This window comes from Anguilla rostrata, chromosome 9 (assembly GCF_018555375.3).
Source record: "Anguilla rostrata isolate EN2019 chromosome 9, ASM1855537v3, whole genome shotgun sequence".
NCBI classification, from domain to species: domain Eukaryota; kingdom Metazoa; phylum Chordata; class Actinopteri; order Anguilliformes; family Anguillidae; genus Anguilla; species Anguilla rostrata.
The window spans coordinates 9,238,762-9,258,756 of NC_057941.1; the positions used below are offsets into that span (position 1 = coordinate 9,238,762).

At 42.3% G+C, this 19,995-nt stretch overlaps 1 protein-coding gene across 10 annotated transcripts in view; it reads right to left on the reverse strand.

Moving 5' to 3' along the window:
• LOC135262857 (latent-transforming growth factor beta-binding protein 3-like) overlaps positions 1-19,995 on the reverse strand; it is a 42,919-nt gene that overhangs the window by 1,851 nt on the left and 21,073 nt on the right. For 3 of the 10 annotated variants that reach the window (XM_064350183.1, XM_064350176.1, XM_064350184.1), the window contains 24 exons: positions 18,504-18,596; positions 17,853-17,969; positions 16,954-17,112; positions 16,498-16,650; positions 15,197-15,210; positions 14,580-14,661; positions 13,736-13,822; positions 12,141-12,266; positions 11,222-11,353; positions 10,711-10,839; positions 10,421-10,540; positions 10,056-10,178; positions 9,556-9,678; positions 9,065-9,184; positions 8,698-8,826; positions 7,084-7,257; positions 6,691-6,774; positions 5,717-5,845; positions 5,058-5,195; positions 4,761-4,901; positions 3,522-3,650; positions 1,912-2,073; positions 1,191-1,280; positions 622-753 (listed from right to left, as the gene is read on the reverse strand). In XM_064350183.1, the coding sequence (XP_064206253.1) occupies positions 622-753; positions 1,191-1,280; positions 1,912-2,073; positions 3,522-3,650; positions 4,761-4,901; positions 5,058-5,195; positions 5,717-5,845; positions 6,691-6,774; positions 7,084-7,257; positions 8,698-8,826; positions 9,065-9,184; positions 9,556-9,678; positions 10,056-10,178; positions 10,421-10,540; positions 10,711-10,839; positions 11,222-11,353; positions 12,141-12,266; positions 13,736-13,822; positions 14,580-14,661; positions 15,197-15,210; positions 16,498-16,650; positions 16,954-17,112; positions 17,853-17,969; positions 18,504-18,596 (2,886 nt within the window). The remainder of the gene's footprint in view (positions 1-621; positions 754-1,190; positions 1,281-1,911; positions 2,074-3,521; positions 3,651-4,760; positions 4,902-5,057; positions 5,196-5,716; positions 5,846-6,690; positions 6,775-7,083; positions 7,258-8,697; positions 8,827-9,064; positions 9,185-9,555; positions 9,679-10,055; positions 10,179-10,420; positions 10,541-10,710; positions 10,840-11,221; positions 11,354-12,140; positions 12,267-13,735; positions 13,823-14,579; positions 14,662-15,196; positions 15,211-16,497; positions 16,651-16,953; positions 17,113-17,852; positions 17,970-18,503; positions 18,597-19,995) is intronic. The other 7 variants (XM_064350180.1, XM_064350178.1, XM_064350185.1 and 4 more) reach the window with 7 other exon arrangements.

The window sequence follows — 19,995 nt, forward strand, 5'->3', positions numbered from 1 at the left end:
GACCCAGAGACAGAGAGAGACAGAGTGAGAAAGAAAGAGGAAAAGGGAAATCCCATCTCACAAATGGAATTGTGAACGTCATGCCAAACATTATCAAGTATAAATGGAAAAAAATACTGTATTGCCAGTGCTAGCTCAAGGGTCTAACAATAATCTTACACTTGTGATTGGAAGTCATTTCTCTTAGATCCTGATTATAGTGCTGTAAGCGATACACCGTGAGCTGCTCATCTCATCAGACAAGCTGGTGCTCTCTTGACCTCAATAACACGTTTTACTGAGGAATGCAGAGTTCTTACCACTTCTTTTCATATAACATACTAAATCCGGTGGTCTGCTCGCAAAAGCTGCAGTTAAAAGTTTTACAGATTTACAAATATGCATTTGATGGCACATGCACTATACTAACACACTGTACTTTCAAAAATGCATGTTTGCAGCCTCTTTCATAGACATGAATGCGTGATATTATGTCACTTGCATAATGGTGACCACTTTTAATTATCTGTGTTGTCTTGCGAGGCCTCTATCGTAAAACAGATGCATAATCTCGAGAGACTTCACAGAATAACGTTACATTGAAACTATAGCGACGCGTGGCGGGTTGTTACGGTAACACACCTACGCAGCGGGTGCGAGAGTGGTCCATCCGGAATCCTGGGTTGCACTCGCACATGGTGCCCAGGTAGGACCGCACACAGCGGCCATTCGCACAGCTGCACTCATCTGAGTCTTCTTCTGAGCTGTCCCCTGCTAGAAACAGAAATGTCAATACTATACCATGTCTACTGTAGGAAAACAATTATTTATTTATTTATTTATTTATTTATATATTCTTTTATCTAGAGAAGCCTAAAAGATTATAAGGGTTTGAGAGATTAAATACAATACATGACACAAAGAAGAAAATAAATAAAGATCAGACACTGAGTTAAAAGAAAACCATAAAAACACAAATACTGCACAGCAAGTAGTATTATCAAGAGTAACCAACTGCATTCTACCTGACAGAAAGTTGCCAAACAGTGATCAATATAAACAACATTATCTTGTCATGGTTGCCAAGCAATGATTCAGCATTCATAGTACATAATGCTAACTTACTTATAGTGGTTAAAACATGACTGTGCTAGCTCATGGAACACTCTACAGAGATGAATTCCAGTATGGAACGGGCAGCAGACACTTGCCTGGATTGTAGTGGGCGAAAGCTGCCAAGGAATCGCCCTCACCGTCAGACTCTGTTTCCAAGTGCATCTGACACAGACGGTTGAAGATCGCTGAACAGACAAAGACGAAATTGTTTAATACTGTACGTGTTCAATGACATTAGACTGAGTCAAATTTTTAGCTAAAACAAATTCATGTTCTTAACATTCTGCTGATTTCATACTGCATTCACACCTTCTTCAAAACACAGATACAGAGTGAAAAATAAATGTGTGTTTGGAAACAGACAATGCAACACCTGCCCAACATAGTTCCCTCAGGGTTGTGACAGTGAATTCAATGTAGAGTGAAAGTTAAGACTGTTTGTGAATTGAAAAACTCCCTTTACCCCTGCTCTAGTATCACTGGGTCTGAAGAAAATAGCAGTTCAGTGAGCAGTCTGATTTCATAGCATGGTCTTGACTCACTATGGATATTAAAGATCACATGGTAAACTGGCAAAGAGTAAGTGTTCACGCAATATCTCAAGGTGGGTTCCAATGCATCCCCAAGTATAACTGGCTTAAATCCCACCCTCTTCTCTTTGTTCTTGCGCAAAACAGCTGCTATGCATGACTGAGGTGGATGCTACACATTGGTGGTGTTTGAGGTAAGCCTCCTCAGTTCATGTATAGTTCTGTGAGATTACAAGAGGCACTACGTAAATGCAATATATTATCATTACTATTACTGTAGGCTCACCTGAGTTCCTTTCTGGACAGGTGCGACATTCAGGCCCCCAACCACGCCCGTAGTGGCAGCAGCACTGAGAGTATGTGACCACAATGTCCTTCCGGGGCATGGTGCAGATCAGGCCCTCATCTACCTCCAGGAAACACACGTCCCTGTGAGCAGCCGTGCGGTCTGAGAGAGAAAGCCACGGAGGGAGAAAGAAAGAAAGGGAAAGGGTTAGGATAAGGGAGAGAGAGAGCAAGTCAACATAAAGAGAGAGAGGAAGGGAGGGGTAGGGAGAAAGAGGGTGTGGTCGGTGTGAGGGAGAGAGAGAATGGGAGGATTTGGGTAAGGGAGAAGGAAGGGGAGTGGGATGAGATAGAGAGAGGGAGAGATACAGTGTCAGGGTGACTGAGAAGTAGATCAGAGTATAATCAACACCAAATGTGGCCTAAAGCATTAACCATAGTGTTAACTTAGGAAATCATTCAGAATTGACTTATACAATTCAATTCAATATTATTCAGCCATCGGGAGAGTTCAGATATCAGTCACATGAAGTATGAGGCAGGCATTACAGGAGCAACCCTTGTACATTATCAAAAATGTTATCAAGTGTTATTGAAGGCAAGAGATCTATTGAGCACCAGCTTGTGCAATGAGATGAGTGACTCACGGTGTAGTGCTTACAGCACTGTAATCTGGGTCTAAGAGCAACAGCCTCCAGTCACAAGTGGAAGATTACCACTATACCCTTGAGCTAGCACTAGTATTACAGCTTTTTGCTTGAAAATTTCTTAGAACTTGTGAACATTTTAAATCCAATTTTTCACACAGCAGGCATACTGGCAGCATATAATAACAAAAATGAAAAGCAGTATCACACAAAATAAATTTGAATTAACATAATTTAACTAACTCTGTAAAAAAAAACTCATTCTCAGTTCCTTTTTAAATACCTGCTACTAAAATAAGGATGTGGCGTATTTCATCCCATTCCTCTACTGGTGAGTAGCAACAAGTAGAGGCTGTGTGTGATGCCAAATATGAGGTTTCTGCCTTGTCAATGTTGCAATTGCTAAACCTTTGATGAAGGTTGTTCAATGAAGTTCTTTTGAAAATTCAAATTTTTCTGACTTTCAACTTCCACTACAGCCTTTTTCCTGATTCCTCAATTTTTCCCCAGGGATTCATAAAAATCTCTACAATCACGACGCAATGGCTTCCCTTCTGGAGTCCTCTACCGTGTACTGAAATTCAAGACACTCTGGATAAGAGAATCTGCCAAATGACGTAATGCAAAGTATCCCGCAGCCTATTCAGCTGTGGGATACTCGGCTATGCCCCCTGACTCTGACCTTACTGATGACACTGCCTATAAAAACAGTCAATCCCTGCCCTCCCACCCATGTTTATTTTTAAGTGAAGACAAATCAGAGCAAAGCAAAAGAAACAGACACACAAAATAGTTATCATATTTCAATTCTGAAGACAACACACGAGCCACACCTTTCTAACTGTTGGAGACACAAGGTCAGCATGAAGAATCTGTGCTAGGGAGGGGGTTACAGAAAGCAGGACGACAGAAAAGCAGACAAGCCTGGATTCAGACGAGCTCGGCTCCGATTGGTCGTACCCACCGTCGTAGACGCACTGCTTCAGAGCAGCGCTGAAGGTGAGCGGCTGAGCGCAGATACAGTGGAAGGAGCCAGGTGTGTTAACACACCTCCCGTTCTTACAGTACGAAGGGTCCTGGCACTCGTTCACATCTGCAACGACCACAACACAAACGGATTTCAACATAAACAGGCGCGGACAGGCTCCAGTTGCAATATAAATCACAGCTTAAATGATAATGTCTAAGGGCAAGTGTCGAGGCAGGCATTGGGCAGTGGGTACTATTAGAAGACATCAGAGACACAGGAGTTATGGGGAGGCCTTTTAACAAAGGTTCCTATTTACCAGGTGTGCATTCAATACAACAAACATTTGCATAAAGTTTAGTGTATACACATAGAATAGACATATTAAATAAAATGCATAAAATAGTTATATAAGCAGAGTTCCTTTTGTAGAGTTTTCGCTATCCAAAAAGGCTATTAATTAGCATCCTTGCCCCAGCCACCGCTGTTCTGACTAAGACATCGGGGAAAACACTGCAACTATGTTGGCATGCACATAAAATAAACCTTCCCTTGAAATTATGAAACATGCTCACAACTTTCTGCAGTGCTGCAGCTATTGAATGCACCCTGATAGTACTAAATGAAGCAGTCACATGAAAGCATAAACAATAACTGTGATCTCCATACATTTGCCTACTTCATTAAAAAAAATAGTTGGTATGTTATTCATTTGTTTTGCAGTGTAGCATAACTGCCCGCAAAATACAAAACAGTTCACAGAATAGTAATGTCATTTTCTGTTACAAATACTGTATTTAAGTTAGGAGCCACTGAAATTCCCAAGTATTCAGCACCTATAAGATTTCAGTATTTCATCTATCAAGTTGGTAAAATGTTTAAAACAATATTTCTTGGCCATCTCTGAAACCTGGCATGACTAATTCAATCATAAGACTTTTGAAAAATGATCCCTCAACAGCTTCTTTCTCACTTATGCAGCTCCTTCTGCTCATACATTGCTCTTATCATTTGTTAGATTTTTCATACTGCAAGTAACCTTTCTGGAAATTATATAATGTCAGAAATATCTTTGGGTAAATGTGCCATCTAAGATCAATCTGACATGGCCAAGGACACATTATACCAGGGGAAAAGCTAAGAGTTAAGCCCATTCCCTGACCTCGCCCACCTCCCCCCAAACAGTTCCCCTCCCTCCTCCTGTTCCTCCTGTATCCCATCCTGCATTCTGCTCACCTGCCTGTTCCTCTGGCGTGACACAGCTGTTGCGATCAGTGGCAAGGATAAAGGGTGGGGAGCAGATGCAGTAGAAGGACTCTGAGGTGTCCACACAGTGCCCGTTCTTACAGTTGGAGGGGTCCTGACACTCGTCCACACCTACAATGCAACTAATCTACTGTTATGGCCCTTACTCTGGTTATACATCATTGGAAGTGTTTGTTGTGACAGTATTCTTATGTGCCATGGATATTCTGCAATGCCAGCAACTTTTCAGGGGCTTGGTGAATGTTATAAGACAGCTAAAATACTTACCCGAGACAGTGGGGATCACACATTTCTTTTTGGAGGCGTCAGGGGCCCAGGGGGAGTTGCATGAGCAGTAGAAGGACCCTCGGGTATTGATGCATCGCCCGTTGTCACACAGCGACTCATCGTGGCATTCGTCAACATCTGAGGGGGCAGAACAGCCTACAGTGAACAATTACCCTAACCAACATGGTGGGTGTGTGTGCGAGGGGGGGGGGTTGTAGGCACAAAACTTTGTTTCTGAATAAAAAACTAAACCTGCAACTTAAGCGTGAGTCAAAGTTAAATACAGGGGTTGACTGAATCCAGTTATATGTAACTGTAATTATAGTTTATTTTTTTAAGAAGAAAGACTTAAAGCCATTTGATATCTTCAAAGTTCACACTCTGGGGGATATAACTGAAGTTTTTAAACAGGGATTAATAAAGCTGGATGTCTCTCAGTAGATAAAGGGGCTTAGGTTGAATTATTTCACACAGAAATTAGAAAGCATTCCTAAAGCAGTTCAGAGTAGGAGTGCCGATCTAGGATCAGCTTCCCCCATCTATATCATAACCTCATCCATCATAATCCAAGATCAGCGTTTCCTACTCTAAGAAACTTTATGGAAACAGGCCCCAATCTTAACGCTCAGCACAGGTAGCGCAGAGAGGCGCTGGATTACCGATGCACTCCAGCAGGTTGCTGTCGTAGTAGAAGCCCTGCTGGCAGTAGCACTCATATCCAGGCTGGGTGTTCATGCACCGGCCCTCCTTGCAGATCTCATTGGAAAAGAGCACGCACTCATCAATATCTGCACAGAGATGGAGAGACAAGCAGACGGACAAACAAGACAATTAATTCAAGGTGGTTGCCGAACTAGCCATAATTTGTAAGCAATGTTAGAAACATTAAAATGTCACAAATATGCAAGTCATTACTGGAAATGCACTCCACATTACCATAATATTTGCCAAATCAAAATTCCAGAAAAACAGGCGGCACATCTGAGTCCTAGTTGTGTTTGAGGCAATTTGAGACAATGGCATTCATGAAAAGAACCTATAGTCACACTTTAGATAACAAGTATAGGTACTTCATTTGTATGTCAATATTCTATTGTTAAATTAATAAGTGTCTAGATAACAGCTACATACCCTGACTCTCACTGACACAATGTTCCATAGCCAGTGTAATTACTTAATGGACTGTGGCAAGGGTTAATGGTAATGTGTGTATACAGTGGTGGAGTTAGGTGTGGGCTTCAGCTGTTCAGATTAGCATACTGTAGTTATATAAAATGGAAAACTTCCATTCTACAGCGCCATGAAAAAGTATTTGCCCCCTTCCTGATTTCCTCTTTTATTCCATATTTGTCGTTAAATAATAATTTCAAAAAATTTGTTTTGTGTTTACTAAGTTTCCCTTATCACATTTTGTCTAAAGATCTGAAACCATTCAGTATGACAAATATGCAATAATAGAGGGAATCAGGAAGGGGGCAAATACTTTTTCACAGCACTGTACCTTGGTAGATGAACAAAGAGGACTTGAATGACAGTTTAACAGAAAAGACCAACTATTAATTTACATTTTTTATGAGTATGAGTCATAGGAATTGTGAGTGTGAGAGAGAGAGAGACAGAGAACTGCGCTTACCACGGTGAACTGCCAGGCCATACTCGGTTACACCTTCCTGGTGGTAAAACCCTTTCCCAATGGGACACAGAGAGTGGAACTCCACTGTCAGGACAAAGAGAGCAATCAGTCACCCATTCCATCAAGCAAGAAATCTATCAATAAATCAACCAATCAATCAAGTGCTCACTTTTTCAGTTAACCAATCGTAGGTAAAATATGTAAATTCAGATAAAATCAATACATTTCACCTTAAGTTCCATATTTTACAATCCAACTGAATCAGCCATATTTTAATGCAAGTCGTATATTTGCACAGACACCCTGACATGTAGCGTTCACATCTCCACCTTCCTGCACGCAGACTTGCAGAGGAAATCAAGAGCTCACGCAGACAGGAAGGGGGCTAGACACCTGAGTGGTAGACGGGACAGGGGTAAATTTCACAGTGGTCCCCCCAGCCCACGCCAATGGAGCAGCAGCACTCCTGCTTGGTAATGTTGGTGGCCAGCACACTGTCGCAGAACACCGTGTCATCCAGGTTCAGGTAGCACTCCTTCTTTTCGTCCACATACACCTCAATCTCTGCTGGGGGAGAGCGCAAATGACCTCGCTTATTATAGGCCAATTATGGTCCATCAAATAGCCATTTCTCATTGTGCTAGAATTCATAATAAATACTGAAACAGACTAACAGGTAAGCAGTCAATGAAGAAGCATTGTTATTGTTGGGTCAAATAGTGGGTCCTGGTAGCAGCGAGAGGCACTGTTTAGTGTATGAGGGCCACATCCCTGGCTGTGGTTCAAAGCCCTGTGAAATGTTGCAGGATTAGTTGCAGTATCACCCAGGAAGAGTGGGATTGCAGTGGATGGACAGTTTGCAGTCTACCTGTACAAGCTACTCATAGTGCGTCCTTCTCAGTTTGGGCAGTCTGCACTCTCCCAGACTGAGAGGGGGGCGCAGCTAAGAAAACTCACAGTAACTGCCCATTCCAAACTGGTATAAAATAGGGATTAAATTATAAAAAGATATAATTTAATATACACTGCGATAAATGTAGTGACCTCTTTCACGACCGCAATTACCTTGATTGGTATCAAATAAAAACTCTTGCGTGTACCTCCTTACTGTACCTGTTTATGGGACTGTTTTTATATCAGGCACATGAAGAGACACCTCAAGGATTGCACAACATAAATATGGCACTAGGACCTGTGGTTTAGATTATCCTATGGCCCAGGAATTTAATGATAAACAGGCTAATAATGATAGCTGATTGAAGGAGGAGAGCATTGAAGTTACAGTCCATTAGAGGTGGTGATCAGTTAAACTTTTACAGAGAGAAACTTGTTGGATTTTTTGATTTTACGCCTTGGTACATCCAACATTGGCTTCAACGACAAAATTGATTGCAGACCGTTTTTATGATACACAATATTTGTTGTAAAATGATTATAGAACTGGATGTTTATGTAATCATGTTGAATGATGTAGCACTGGACCGGAGGTGTACTGTATGTAATTGATTGTAATTGACTGTGATGCGTTTATGTATATAAATGACGAGGTAGCCATGCCCTGAAGACGACCTTATGTTGTCGACATTGGTCGCCGTTTTTATTTCTATTCCAATAAAGGTTTTTTTTTCATTTCTGTTCAATGCAAGAGTGCCTGACGTTTATATTTGTTATTTTTCATGTTCAGCTGCTGCAGTCTTATTCTTTAGCACCTTGTAGCACCTGGAGTTCACCTAGTCCTGTATTTTTCAGCGCATGGCGTCCCTACCGGCTTTTTATTAGAGAGCTCGATTAGTATGTTGATTCCGACAATAGATACCACGTTTGTTTTATAGTATTACAGCACGTTTTCCATGTTAAGCTCTGTGAAGGGCTTTGAGCTAGTTCCACTGTAGTTTAACTGTATTTAACTAACTGTAAAAAACCATCACACTAACAAGACTGCACTACACTACGATACACAGGAAGGCAGAATGAGAATGTAGAATGGAGGTCAGAGCAGCTGCGCACCCTCACAGCTGCGCTTGTCCTGGGTGCTGGCAAAGCCCTCGTTGCAGACGCAGATGTACGTGCCCGGCTTGTTCTCACACACTCCGTGGGGCTGGCAGAGACCTCTGTCCCTGGCACACTCGTCAATATCTAAGGAAGAGAGAAACGCATGACTGGCTAAACATCAGTTGTGCAGGCACGGTGTTTCAGCTCAGCAAGCTCTGGCACGCATATCTGGAGGGCGAGGGCGCTCGGATGCAACTGGTGGTGGCATTCCTGTTCTGACTGCTTTCTTCCATTCTATCCGTTCCCCCGTACATTTGATATCTCATCCAAACAAATTGTGAACGGATAAATGAGAAGAGATAGTGACGCGTGACTGATGTACCTTGGCATCGCCTCCCGTTGACCAGCATGAAGCCCTTCTGGCACTCACACCGATAGGATCCCATTGTATTGATACAGTGCCCCCTCTGGCAGTTTGCTGGTCGCTCACACTCATTTATATCTGAAGGGGGGATGAAAACATCACACAGGGCAGTTAATGATCTTCTACAAGTATTTTTCTGTTTAACAACTATCCACACAATTTTTCTCCATCAAAGTTTCAAAAACCAACAAAATTATAAGCATGATTATGTGGGCCTCTAAATAACAATACAAAGTAGAAAAAAAACATATTTCATGAGCAATGGCAACAAGTCATTGTGCAAAAACAATAATGTAGGACCAATGATAATAATTCTACCACCAGCGCATAACTAGTATCAATGACAGTGCTAGTTGATAACTCAAATAATGATAAAAACCCATTGAAAACCCATTGTAATAATGACAGCACCGGTGTGTAACTCGTAGCATTGAAATCCAGTGTATGACCTTCACAGTGGCTCCCTTCCTTGGTGGGCTTGTACCCTGGGTAGCACTGACAAATGAAGGACCCCTCCGTGTTGAGGCAGCGCCCGTTGGCACACAACCTGTGGTCTTCGCACTCGTCAATGTCTGTTGGGCGGGAGGGAAAGTCAAATCACACGGAATACTGTCATGATACATCAATCATGACCGACTCAATGATCATTCTGTGGAGTTTTAATTGTTGCACTGTTGCTCAATAAGTGTAGTAAAGTGGATTTTTACAAACACCTCTGCTTTATCCAATCACACGTTTAATGAAAGCTTTTGTCTGAATGTACTGCTGATGTGACCTGTAGCTCATTATTAATAAGGATCTGTGCAAACAATTTCTCATCAGTTGACATTTGCTGTCTTTCAATCTGAGCGGGCTGGCAAACTGACAGCGATGTACTATCAAACAGAGTGACGCAATGTCAGAGAATGATAGCAAACATGTAGTGGCATGATGTCACAGCTGAACTCACCTCTGCAGCCCTGGCTGTCAGACTCGTGCAGGAAGCCTTCATTGCACAGGCAGCGGTAGGTGCCTCTCAAATTCTCACACCGTCCATTGAGGCACACGTCTCTGTTCTGGCATTCATCGATATCTGGGTACGAACAGCCAATAATGCAAAAAAAAAAAAAAGAAGCAAAGAAAGAAAGCAAGCTATTCAAGGATATGTACAGTGGTGCCTGTAGCAGGGTTAGGTGGCTGCCTGCCTGTGCGCTCGCATGCGTGTGCATGTACGTGCGTTTGCTGACGCCTGCACTGTACGATGTAAATCAGGTCTGTGTGAGCGTAGCACATATCTGAAAACTGACAGACACAACGGTGGACCTGGCGACTCACCGTAACAGACCCCCCCTCGGACCTCGTGGCCGGGCATGCACGGCACGCAGTCGTACGAGCCAGGCGTGTTCTCACACTGTTCGTTAGGACAGGCGTTGGGGTCCCGGCACTCATCAATGTCTGCAGCCGGACAGCAGGAGAAAACAACATCGTTCACACGCAAAAAAGACACACAGGCACGCGCATGTATGCGCTCTTAAACAGAGAGAGTTTCAGAAAAATAACAATGATTCAGTACAGATGAACAGATAATCAGAATATTGTGAAGATCTGACGGAAGTGCCACTTACCCTCACAGAACGGCTGTCGAGGGGACTTGCTCTTGTAGCCCGTGAAGCAGTCGCACTTGTAAGAGCCAGGGAAATTGACGCAGCGCCCTCCCTCCCCACATGTGTGGGGCTTGGAACACTCATTCACATCTGAGGAGACGCATAAATGAAGACCACAGCACTGACCATGAAACCTCCCTCACTGTCAACTTCTACTGTTACCCTGGGTTTTAAAAAAATGCTACATTTTGGCAAAGCCTCCAAAAATCACTAATATATTGATGAATGAGTACTAAATAATTGGGATTCTAATGCACTAATTAATAAGCAATCAAAGCAATACCACTGCTTATTTGTGGTGGCGTGGCACATAGTTTAAGGTATCTGGGTGAAATAATCCATTATTTAGTGGCCTCTCACAGAAATCAGATCACCACACTGTACAGGCAATGAGGGTACGGTGTCCCTGGAGGAGGAGGTTTTTGCTGTCATGTCCAGGTTATGAGCCTCCAGGTAGTGACCCATCACTCACCAATACACTTGAGCTTTCCTTTGTGGACCATGAGCTTGTAGCCGTGGAGACATCGGCACCTATAGGAGCCCATGGTGTTGATGCAAGAGCCTCTCCCTGGGCCACAGGGGTCGGAATCACATTCATCCTCGTCTGTAGAGGGAGTGGACATGGAAACAAATGAAGACCACGTATGCAGGTGATGTTCAGTTTGATCTCCACCGTTTTCCAGGGGTGCCACTCATGCGGCTGTGTACTGAAGTATAGACTGGGCTGGGTGGTGTTCTTCTCTGTGCAGTCTTATTTCCACTTAAAGACAGTGGCTAATAATAACACCTTCTCCAGTGAAAACCTGAAAATGGTTGAGCATTGTTTGACATGTTCGAAAATGTTGTTTTATGTCAAACTCTATTTGTTTAGAGTAGCAGATGTTTTCCAGGCAGAATGTTTGTATTCTAAATTAATGGCAAAAGTGATGACAAACCATAGACAAATTGGACATAAGTAGCTATTTCAAATGCTTTTTAATAAACGTATTTCTGTATTTGAATTCAAAATTAATGCAGGAAATACTGGAACATATTTTAGCCTTTGACACGTAGAATTTTCAAACAGAACTTCAGAACAACTTCACATAAATTTGTCGTTCATATGGAATGAAAAAAACGACACGTATACATCTATGTTTTTTACGAAAGCCACAATACAACTTTTTTCCCCCAATATTTTCAGTCATAACAGTCATATTTATATGAGTGAAAACACAGAAAAATGTTTCAAATGCATATAAAAAGTGAAAATACAGTACTCAAATCCACACAAATTTGAATTCTGTCTGTTTTTGAGATTTTAAAAACCCCATACAGAATTAGGAGGTTGAAATAAATAACAGGCATGAATGGCCAGGCACCCTGAGAGAGGGCACTGGAGCCTCCCTTACCCACGCAGCTCTTCCTCTGGGCATGGAGTCGATACCCTGCATTGCAGCGGCAGCTGAACCCAGTGAGCCCGCTGATGCACTCCCCATGGCCACAGATGTTCCTGTCCGGTCTGCATTCGTCCGTCTCTGCAGCAGAGGGCACAACACATTAGACAGCACGGGTGGACATAGAAACCACTCAGTGGAGTGTCCAGACTTGGTCTTGGCCTTTTTTTTTTTACCACCCTTAGAATTAAATAAAATGATTTAGTCTCTGGCTCAGTTCCAGTCAAATGCAATATGATGCACACACCATATTAGCTTGAATGATCGGTCATTATTTCTCACATAATTATAAAGTTACTTCCATTCACCTACATTTTGGCTATATATAACCAACAAAGAAATATTGCTTTTTACAGCTCTTTTAGAGATGATTTTACATGACAGTTTCGATGTTAAGCTGAATTCTTTATGGATTATTATATGTGCGGCAATAGACTCCAGGCGTAAACCACAATGATTTCTTTAATTTAATTTACTTAAAATACAGTAACAGCAACTACTACTGAGACATTAATTTTAGCAAGTCCTAATATATTTTCATTTTAAGCATGTGTTCTTAAAGTTAAAACACTAGGGGGCTCACTGGATCATTATTTCACTATATATTGCCTTTTCGAGTGAATTTCCAAAGAGCATTTCATGGACCATTCAAAAACTCAAACTGATAAATCAAGAAAATACAATTAAATATATTTCAATATTTAATATGGTTATTTGATTTGATTAAAACAGCAAACCTTAATGTATAATTGCATGCTGTGCATATGCAAATGCCTGGTTAGGAGTTCAATAAAGCATATTTCAGGATCACATTCAATAAACCTACTCCATAGCTTCTCCCACTAGTTGTTTGCCCAGGAAGACACAAATGGAAGGAACAGGAAGTAGAAAAGGTAGTGCAGCTGGTTCAGCTCCCCCACAAACAGCAATACCCAGACAATTCACTGAAGTTCAAAGAAGAGTAATCACATGCACACTGAAATAGAATTAATGGCTGGTTAGTCTAATTTCTCTATAGTTTTGAGATGAAATATAACTAGCACTTTATACAAATTAGTAAAAGTAGCAACAAGCTTTTCTCTCTGCTACAGCCTTCCAAAGTAACTATTAAAGGAGGTGTATAATATTAGTGGAGTATAAAAAATGAACTGGTTAGTATATCATGCATTTAATTAGCACAGCAATGATAGCCAGCTTTGTCAGTATTCTTCCGAAACCCAAAGGATTCCTGTGCATTGCACAGTACAAATTCAAACATATCTGCATTGCGTACATTTTTGTATATGCTAAAACTAATATAACAGCAGGTATTATTGGACAGTGCTTGACTGAACTGATATATTGCTCTGATATTATAAAGATATTAAATGAAACGTTAGGTTTCCTTTAAAAACCTACAATACTCTGTTGCAACAAAAAGTCACTTACTCATTTAAGGAAAAACTGAACCTTAAACCACTCTAGATCCCGGTATGGATTCTGATAAAATGTGCTTTTGAGCAGAAATCAGTTACCCTGTTAATCATCATTTAGCCAGGATCAAAACTCACGTGTGACCTGTGTCTGTGCCACTTCAAAGGCGCCTCTTTCTGGGTAGAGCCTCACTATGGGAGGTGGAGTCGGTTTGGCTATGATTTCTACAGGTAGACGGAGAGGCAGGGAGGGTAAGAAAGAGAGTGTGAAAGAACAACCAAAACCCCCTCTCTAATTCATGTCTCAATGGGGCCTCAATCTCATACTACTACATGAAAACCAAAAAATAAGTAAATCTTATAAAGTATTTTAGTTTTATAACCAGACCTAAAATCTAATTTCTATTACTTTTTGGCTCAATAATACAAAACGACTGCCAATGAGGTGACACAGTTTGACTTGCCAATTTTCAAGACTTGCCAATGGCATGGGGCAATTTCACTTGTCAAGCAAAAACTAAATTAAACCACTTAATATTTTCTACTTGAGAGAAATACGATTTTAAGTCTCATTATAAGACTAAAACAGAAAGTCTGAAAGTAAGACAGATGTTTCTGCAGTGCGTCCACTCTGGTGATGCTGAATTGTCTGCAGTCTTGTTGGGGAAGGACAGTTTCATCCAACAGGGTAACCCCCCACTTTATGACTCACAAGTGACTCCTCCGGCCAATCGGGGGCCATCAAACAAACTGTCACTCTTCCCTCCTAATTGGCCAAGGCACAGACGGGCCTGCAGTTGTAATGTGGGATTGTAATGAAAAACTGAAAAAAGTTATGTGCCAGAAGGGTACCTGCTACACAGTCACAAAGTATGACTGTAATGTTACACAATGCCTATGCAGTAGCGAAGCCCCACAACCACAGGAGACCTGTCTGCGTGATATAGAGAGGAAGAGGAAGAGAAGGAAGAGGAAGGCCTACTAGGGATCCGGGGCCCATGGCTGCTGAGGGTGGAGATCTGCATGGGGGTGGTCGCCTCCACAGGAACCTCTCTCCGGGGCACCTGATAAAACCCAACATATGCACCTTACAGAAGGGAAACATCAAATCCAAACACACACACACACACACATGCACTCATACACAGAGAGAGAAACACACACACACACACACACACACACATACACACAGACACACACACATACACGCACACACACAGATGCACACACACACATACACACAAAAAATTTGAGTGACAATGAAAAACACAGTGTATTTTCACAAGACGACAAAATGTCATTACAGAATTATAAAAAAATAACATAATGATTCTTCATTACTGATCACCCATCCATAATCAACAATTAATACCAAACAAACTAAGTATGTGGTGCCAGTGAAAATCAGTGACAGTCATTTTTACAGTAAATTTATCTGTAGAAGGTACTGTAATGGCACCCTCCAAACCAGTGGAAAACAGCCACAGATTTGGAAGGATGGCAGCTGCTTCACACCACACCTCAGAGGAAATGGAATGCACTGTACAGTGTTGTACCTGCATGACTGCCTGTATTACAATGGACAAAAGAGAAACTTACTGGGAACTTGGCTTCTGAAAGAAACAAGAAAAAAAGCAGTTAATTTCACACTCTCATTCCAAACCCTTGTATGTTTCCACTCAGTGTGCCAACTAGAGGATTTTACACTGCTCTGTAAGGAAATATGATACAGGTTTCATTATTGAAGGGTGGCGGCACAGAAGAGTACTAAGACTTTTTCAGACAGAAGGTATCCAAGTTAGGGAAACAGAAAGCAGCAATGAGATCCTTCAAATGCTAAAAAGTGCAGCAAATACGTTTTTTCTTGATTTGGCTCTGTACTCCACAATTTTAGATTTGTAATCAAACAATTCATATGTGCTTAAACTGCACATTCTTTACTTTATTTAAGAGTATATGTATACAGTTTGGTTTCACCCTGTAGAAATTAGAGCATTGTTTATACATAGCCCCCATTCCAGGGCATCATATTGTTTGGGACATATTAATTTACAATTAATTTGCAATTTGCAAATGAAGGTAGTCAAGTAAAGTACTTTGGAGCATGCCCTTTGCATGCAAAGACTGCTTGAAGACTGTGGCCCACAGACATCACCAGGTGCTGAGTATATTTTCTGCCAGGTGATTCTCTGCCAGGCCTGTACTGCAGCCATCTTCAGCTCCTGCTTGTTTCAGGGGCTAGTTGCCTTAGGTTTTCTCTTCAGCATGTGAAGCACATGTTCAATTGGATTCAGATTGGATGAATGGCTTGGCCAGTCAAAAATTTTCCAATGTTTTGCTTTAAAAAAAACTGCTTTGTTGCTTTAGCAGTTTGTTTGGGATCACTGTCTTGCTGTAGGATGAAGTGCCATCCAATGGGTTTGGAGGCATTCACTTAAACTTGAGCAGATAAGATGCTTCTGGACCAGAATTCATTTTGCTGCTGCTATCAGCAGTTACATCATCAGTGAAGACAAGTGAGCCAGTACGTGTGACAGCCATAAATTCCAAACCATAACACCCCTACCACCATGTTTCACAGATGAGGAGGGGGTGCTCTGGACCTTGGGCAGTTCCTTTTGGCCTCCACAATTCGCTCTTGCCATAACTCTGATACAAGTGAATCTTGGTCTCATCTGCCCCCAAGACGTTTTTCCAGAACTCTGCAGGCTCTTTTAGGTACTTCTGAGCAAACTGCAACCTGGTCATCCAGTTTTGGCAGCTAATTAGAGGTCTGCATATTGCAGTGTAGTGTCTGTAGTTCTGCTCGTATAGTCTTGACACATACTGTACATGCCTGCCTCCTAAAGAGCGTTTAGTCAGTGTTTAAAGAGCGAAGCGCCACTGTGTTAGAGACCCACCTTGCTGCCGCTTTCCCTTTTCAGTCTTGGGGATCTGGGGTCGCGGTTCCCGGTTTGGGAGGATCTGCAGGATCTGGGGCGGGAATGACAGGGTTCCTCTGTAACTCTGGAAGGAGTAGCCCTTCCCTGCAGGACAAATCTTGCTAAAAGAGGCTATGGAAGGAAGGGGAAAGTGGAGGAAGGGAGGGAAGGAGTGCGAGAACTTAAAATTATTTCCATGGAAACTATTGCAGTTCTTCTGCCATAATAATTTCTATGGGGCACAGGCTTTCTGCCAAGCATAAGACATGAAAATATCCTAATGTTATGACAAAATGGCTCCTTCTATGGGCTCTTAATTCAAATAAAAACAATGCAGACAAAATGAGGCAGGCCAGTGCCGCTCTTGAATGCGGGTCATTAATGGCACACCTGGACGCGGTACAGGGTAAATGAGACCCGTGGGCCATGCCCTACCTGTGCCATCCTGGGGACACCTTTCACACCTGCTGCCCCAGGCCCTGCCCACGGTGCAGCAGCACATCTCCTGAGAGAGCTCGGTGGGCAGGGCGTGCTCACACTGCCCCGCCCTCGTCATCATGCGAAAGCAGAGCCCCAGCTCCACCAGGGGCTCTACTGAGGGAGGAGCCAAGGACGGGACGTACCATCGGGGATTCCATGGGAGTGATGGATAGGGGAAAGGGAGGAGAGGACAGGATGGAGGGAGAGGGGAGAATGGTGATGAATGGAGTTTTAATGAAGAGGGAGGAGGAAAATTATGGGTTAATGAAGATTGACCCATCAACAAATTTGGCGATTTAATTGATAATTGTGTTCAATAATAAATATTAAATCAAATCACATCAAATATATTTTATATGTTGATGAAGTGAGGGGTTCTAGCATGCGATACCACTTGTATTCAGTATTCAGAGTGCTGTTCAGTTTCAACTCCCTGAGAGAGTTAAAAGATCAATACCCAGAAAACAGTTTGTTTAGCTAGCTAGATGGTCACGTATGTACAATCAAATTGAGCTGATTCTAAGTCCCAGAGAGTTCATTCCAAAGACAAAAATTTGCTGTGCGTGTGTGCTGTTGCCAAGGAATATTTTCCTAATCTTCATCATCAAAGTTCCCACTGTGTGTCCATGTTCACTTTTACTGGAGGTGGCACAAGATCAAAAAGCTTCAGTACCTCAGCTTTACACGTACTCTCTGAACAAAATTATCTCCAGGTGACACAAACATGACTGAAATGTGCGGTTTAGCTCGTGAAAGGTTCACGTGTTCCTTAATGATCATCCTGCACCGCCTTCATTCATCTGAGCAGCACAGTCTGCGCAGGGAACGTCAGAAAACAGCAGAACCGTTCTCACCCACGCATCTTGTCCTGTCCAGGACGTAGCCGGGCTTGCAAGCACACAGGAAACTGCCCTGCGTGTTCAGGCACTCTCCGTGCTGACACACGCCCTGCATCGTGCACTCGTTGATGTCTTTGGAGAGAAAGGAGAGAGTATTTCATCAGGAAACACACAAAATAAACTTATGGGCTGGAAGGTGGTAATGACCCATGAGGTAAAATGACACAACACTGACGCACTCCACCCCTCGCACTGAAGAGGGCGTATGAGGGAGAAGATGCAGCAGTAAAAATTAAAGGGCTATCTTGGGCACAGGGGTTGGGTCCCTATAGTAATACTAGGCAAACTGCCACATGGTTAGAGTTCACCAGAAAAGCATTACCTGTTCATTCTAATATGTTACAGGACAAATATTAAAGAAACGGTAGTAGGGATTTCCCTAAGAATCTCCTGCACCACGTGGGCTTGAAGTTAAAAACAGCAGTACTATGAAATAATCACAGGCGGATTTCCCATTTATTGTTTTCCAAATATAAACTTGTAACACATCCAGTCTGCACTGTAATTTATCACTGAATTTGGCTCTATACTGTATCTCACGAGGCTAAAGTATGGGAGCTGTGTGCTGGCAAAAGGCCATCTGAGACATTACGCTCATGGGTTTACCTTGGCAATGGGTTCTGTTCAGTCTCTTATAGCCATGTGGGCAGGTAGAGCCACGGTCCTCAATGATGTTTTGGAGTTTTTGGGGTCCAGGGTCTGCGACAGCCACATAAAGGGGTGGAAGAAGGCATGCTTATCAGAAGTGACTTCAAAAGTAAGAAAGTACCCTCAAAAGATGTACAAAAAAGCAGGAACAATACAAAAGGAGTGAGAAAAGAAAACAGAGATTCTTTGCCCAGCAGCTCAAAGTTGGCTCCCCAAAAAAATATCACCATCTCCTCTCTACACCAAAGCAGCCAGGAGGGCTGAAGACAATAACATGTGTAAACCAGCAGTGAATATGGACAGGCAGGGAAGACCCCCTGAATAATGGCCTAGCTGTTCTTCTCTTTTCACAAGACTTTCACAAGACATGAGACAGGATGGGTGGGAAAACAGACTCCAGTTGTGCAATGACATATTGTACTGTACATCTGGTTTTGGGGGAGCAGAGAGGAGGCGCCCAAGTAAGAGCATATAAAAAACCAATGTAGTGTAACGCTGGAGCAAAATCCAATGTCTGTGATTTCACTTAAACCAAACATTCAGTAGGTTCAGACCAAGCGAAGGGCGTATCAGAGACTGGGATGGCAACGGGCCAGTTGTTTTTTTTTTCTTTCACTCTCATGTTCCTGGAGCAAGGATTCTAGAATGTTCTCACAGCAGGTTTACAGTCCATTCCCAGTGCTGGATGAGAGAACGCTCTGCTGAAGAAAGTAAACGTTTTAAAACCACATCAGCTGCCAGGGTAAACATATTGTACAAGAAAATCAACCTGCAGGGTATGCCAAGTCTCACACATTGTTCAGGCCTAAATTATATGTTCCATGCTTCTGCAACACTGAGTATGTATTTTAACCTTCTTCACTTAGCATGCGTCCTATATATAAATTTCACACATTGAGGCAGTCAGTCTCACTCACTGGGCTTGTGAGTCCATCACATCAGGGCTGCGAATCTCAATCACTAGATCAACGATTTTCTTTAATCTGGCTGGTGAATCTCTTTCAATGTGCCAACAAATTGGACCAATGAATCTCAGACATGTGAGACTGTGAATTTCACTCATTGTGCCAGTGAATCTCATTCATTCCTTTGTATGATCTAGCTGGCTATGGAGATGAAAAACCTGCCAAGTTCTTTTACTCTCCAGGGGCCAATGTTGCATGAGCAAGTAGCAAGAAAAGATGGAGAGAGCGAAGGGGAAAAAAACAACAAGAGAAACCAAGCCAAACTCCACCTTGTCTGGGAATGAAAGAATAAATGCAAACAGGAAAAATTACAAATCAAAACCGAGAAAGGTTATGGTCTGTGAGTGCATTTTGTTGAGTGCATTTGGAAGTAAAAAAATGGTAAGAATGCCTTAAGAAGGAACTGTGGGAGTTGTGTTGTCCAAGTTCCAGTATATCTTTCTAAATATTTGCCAGTGCTTTAAATATATACGGAGACATCTATA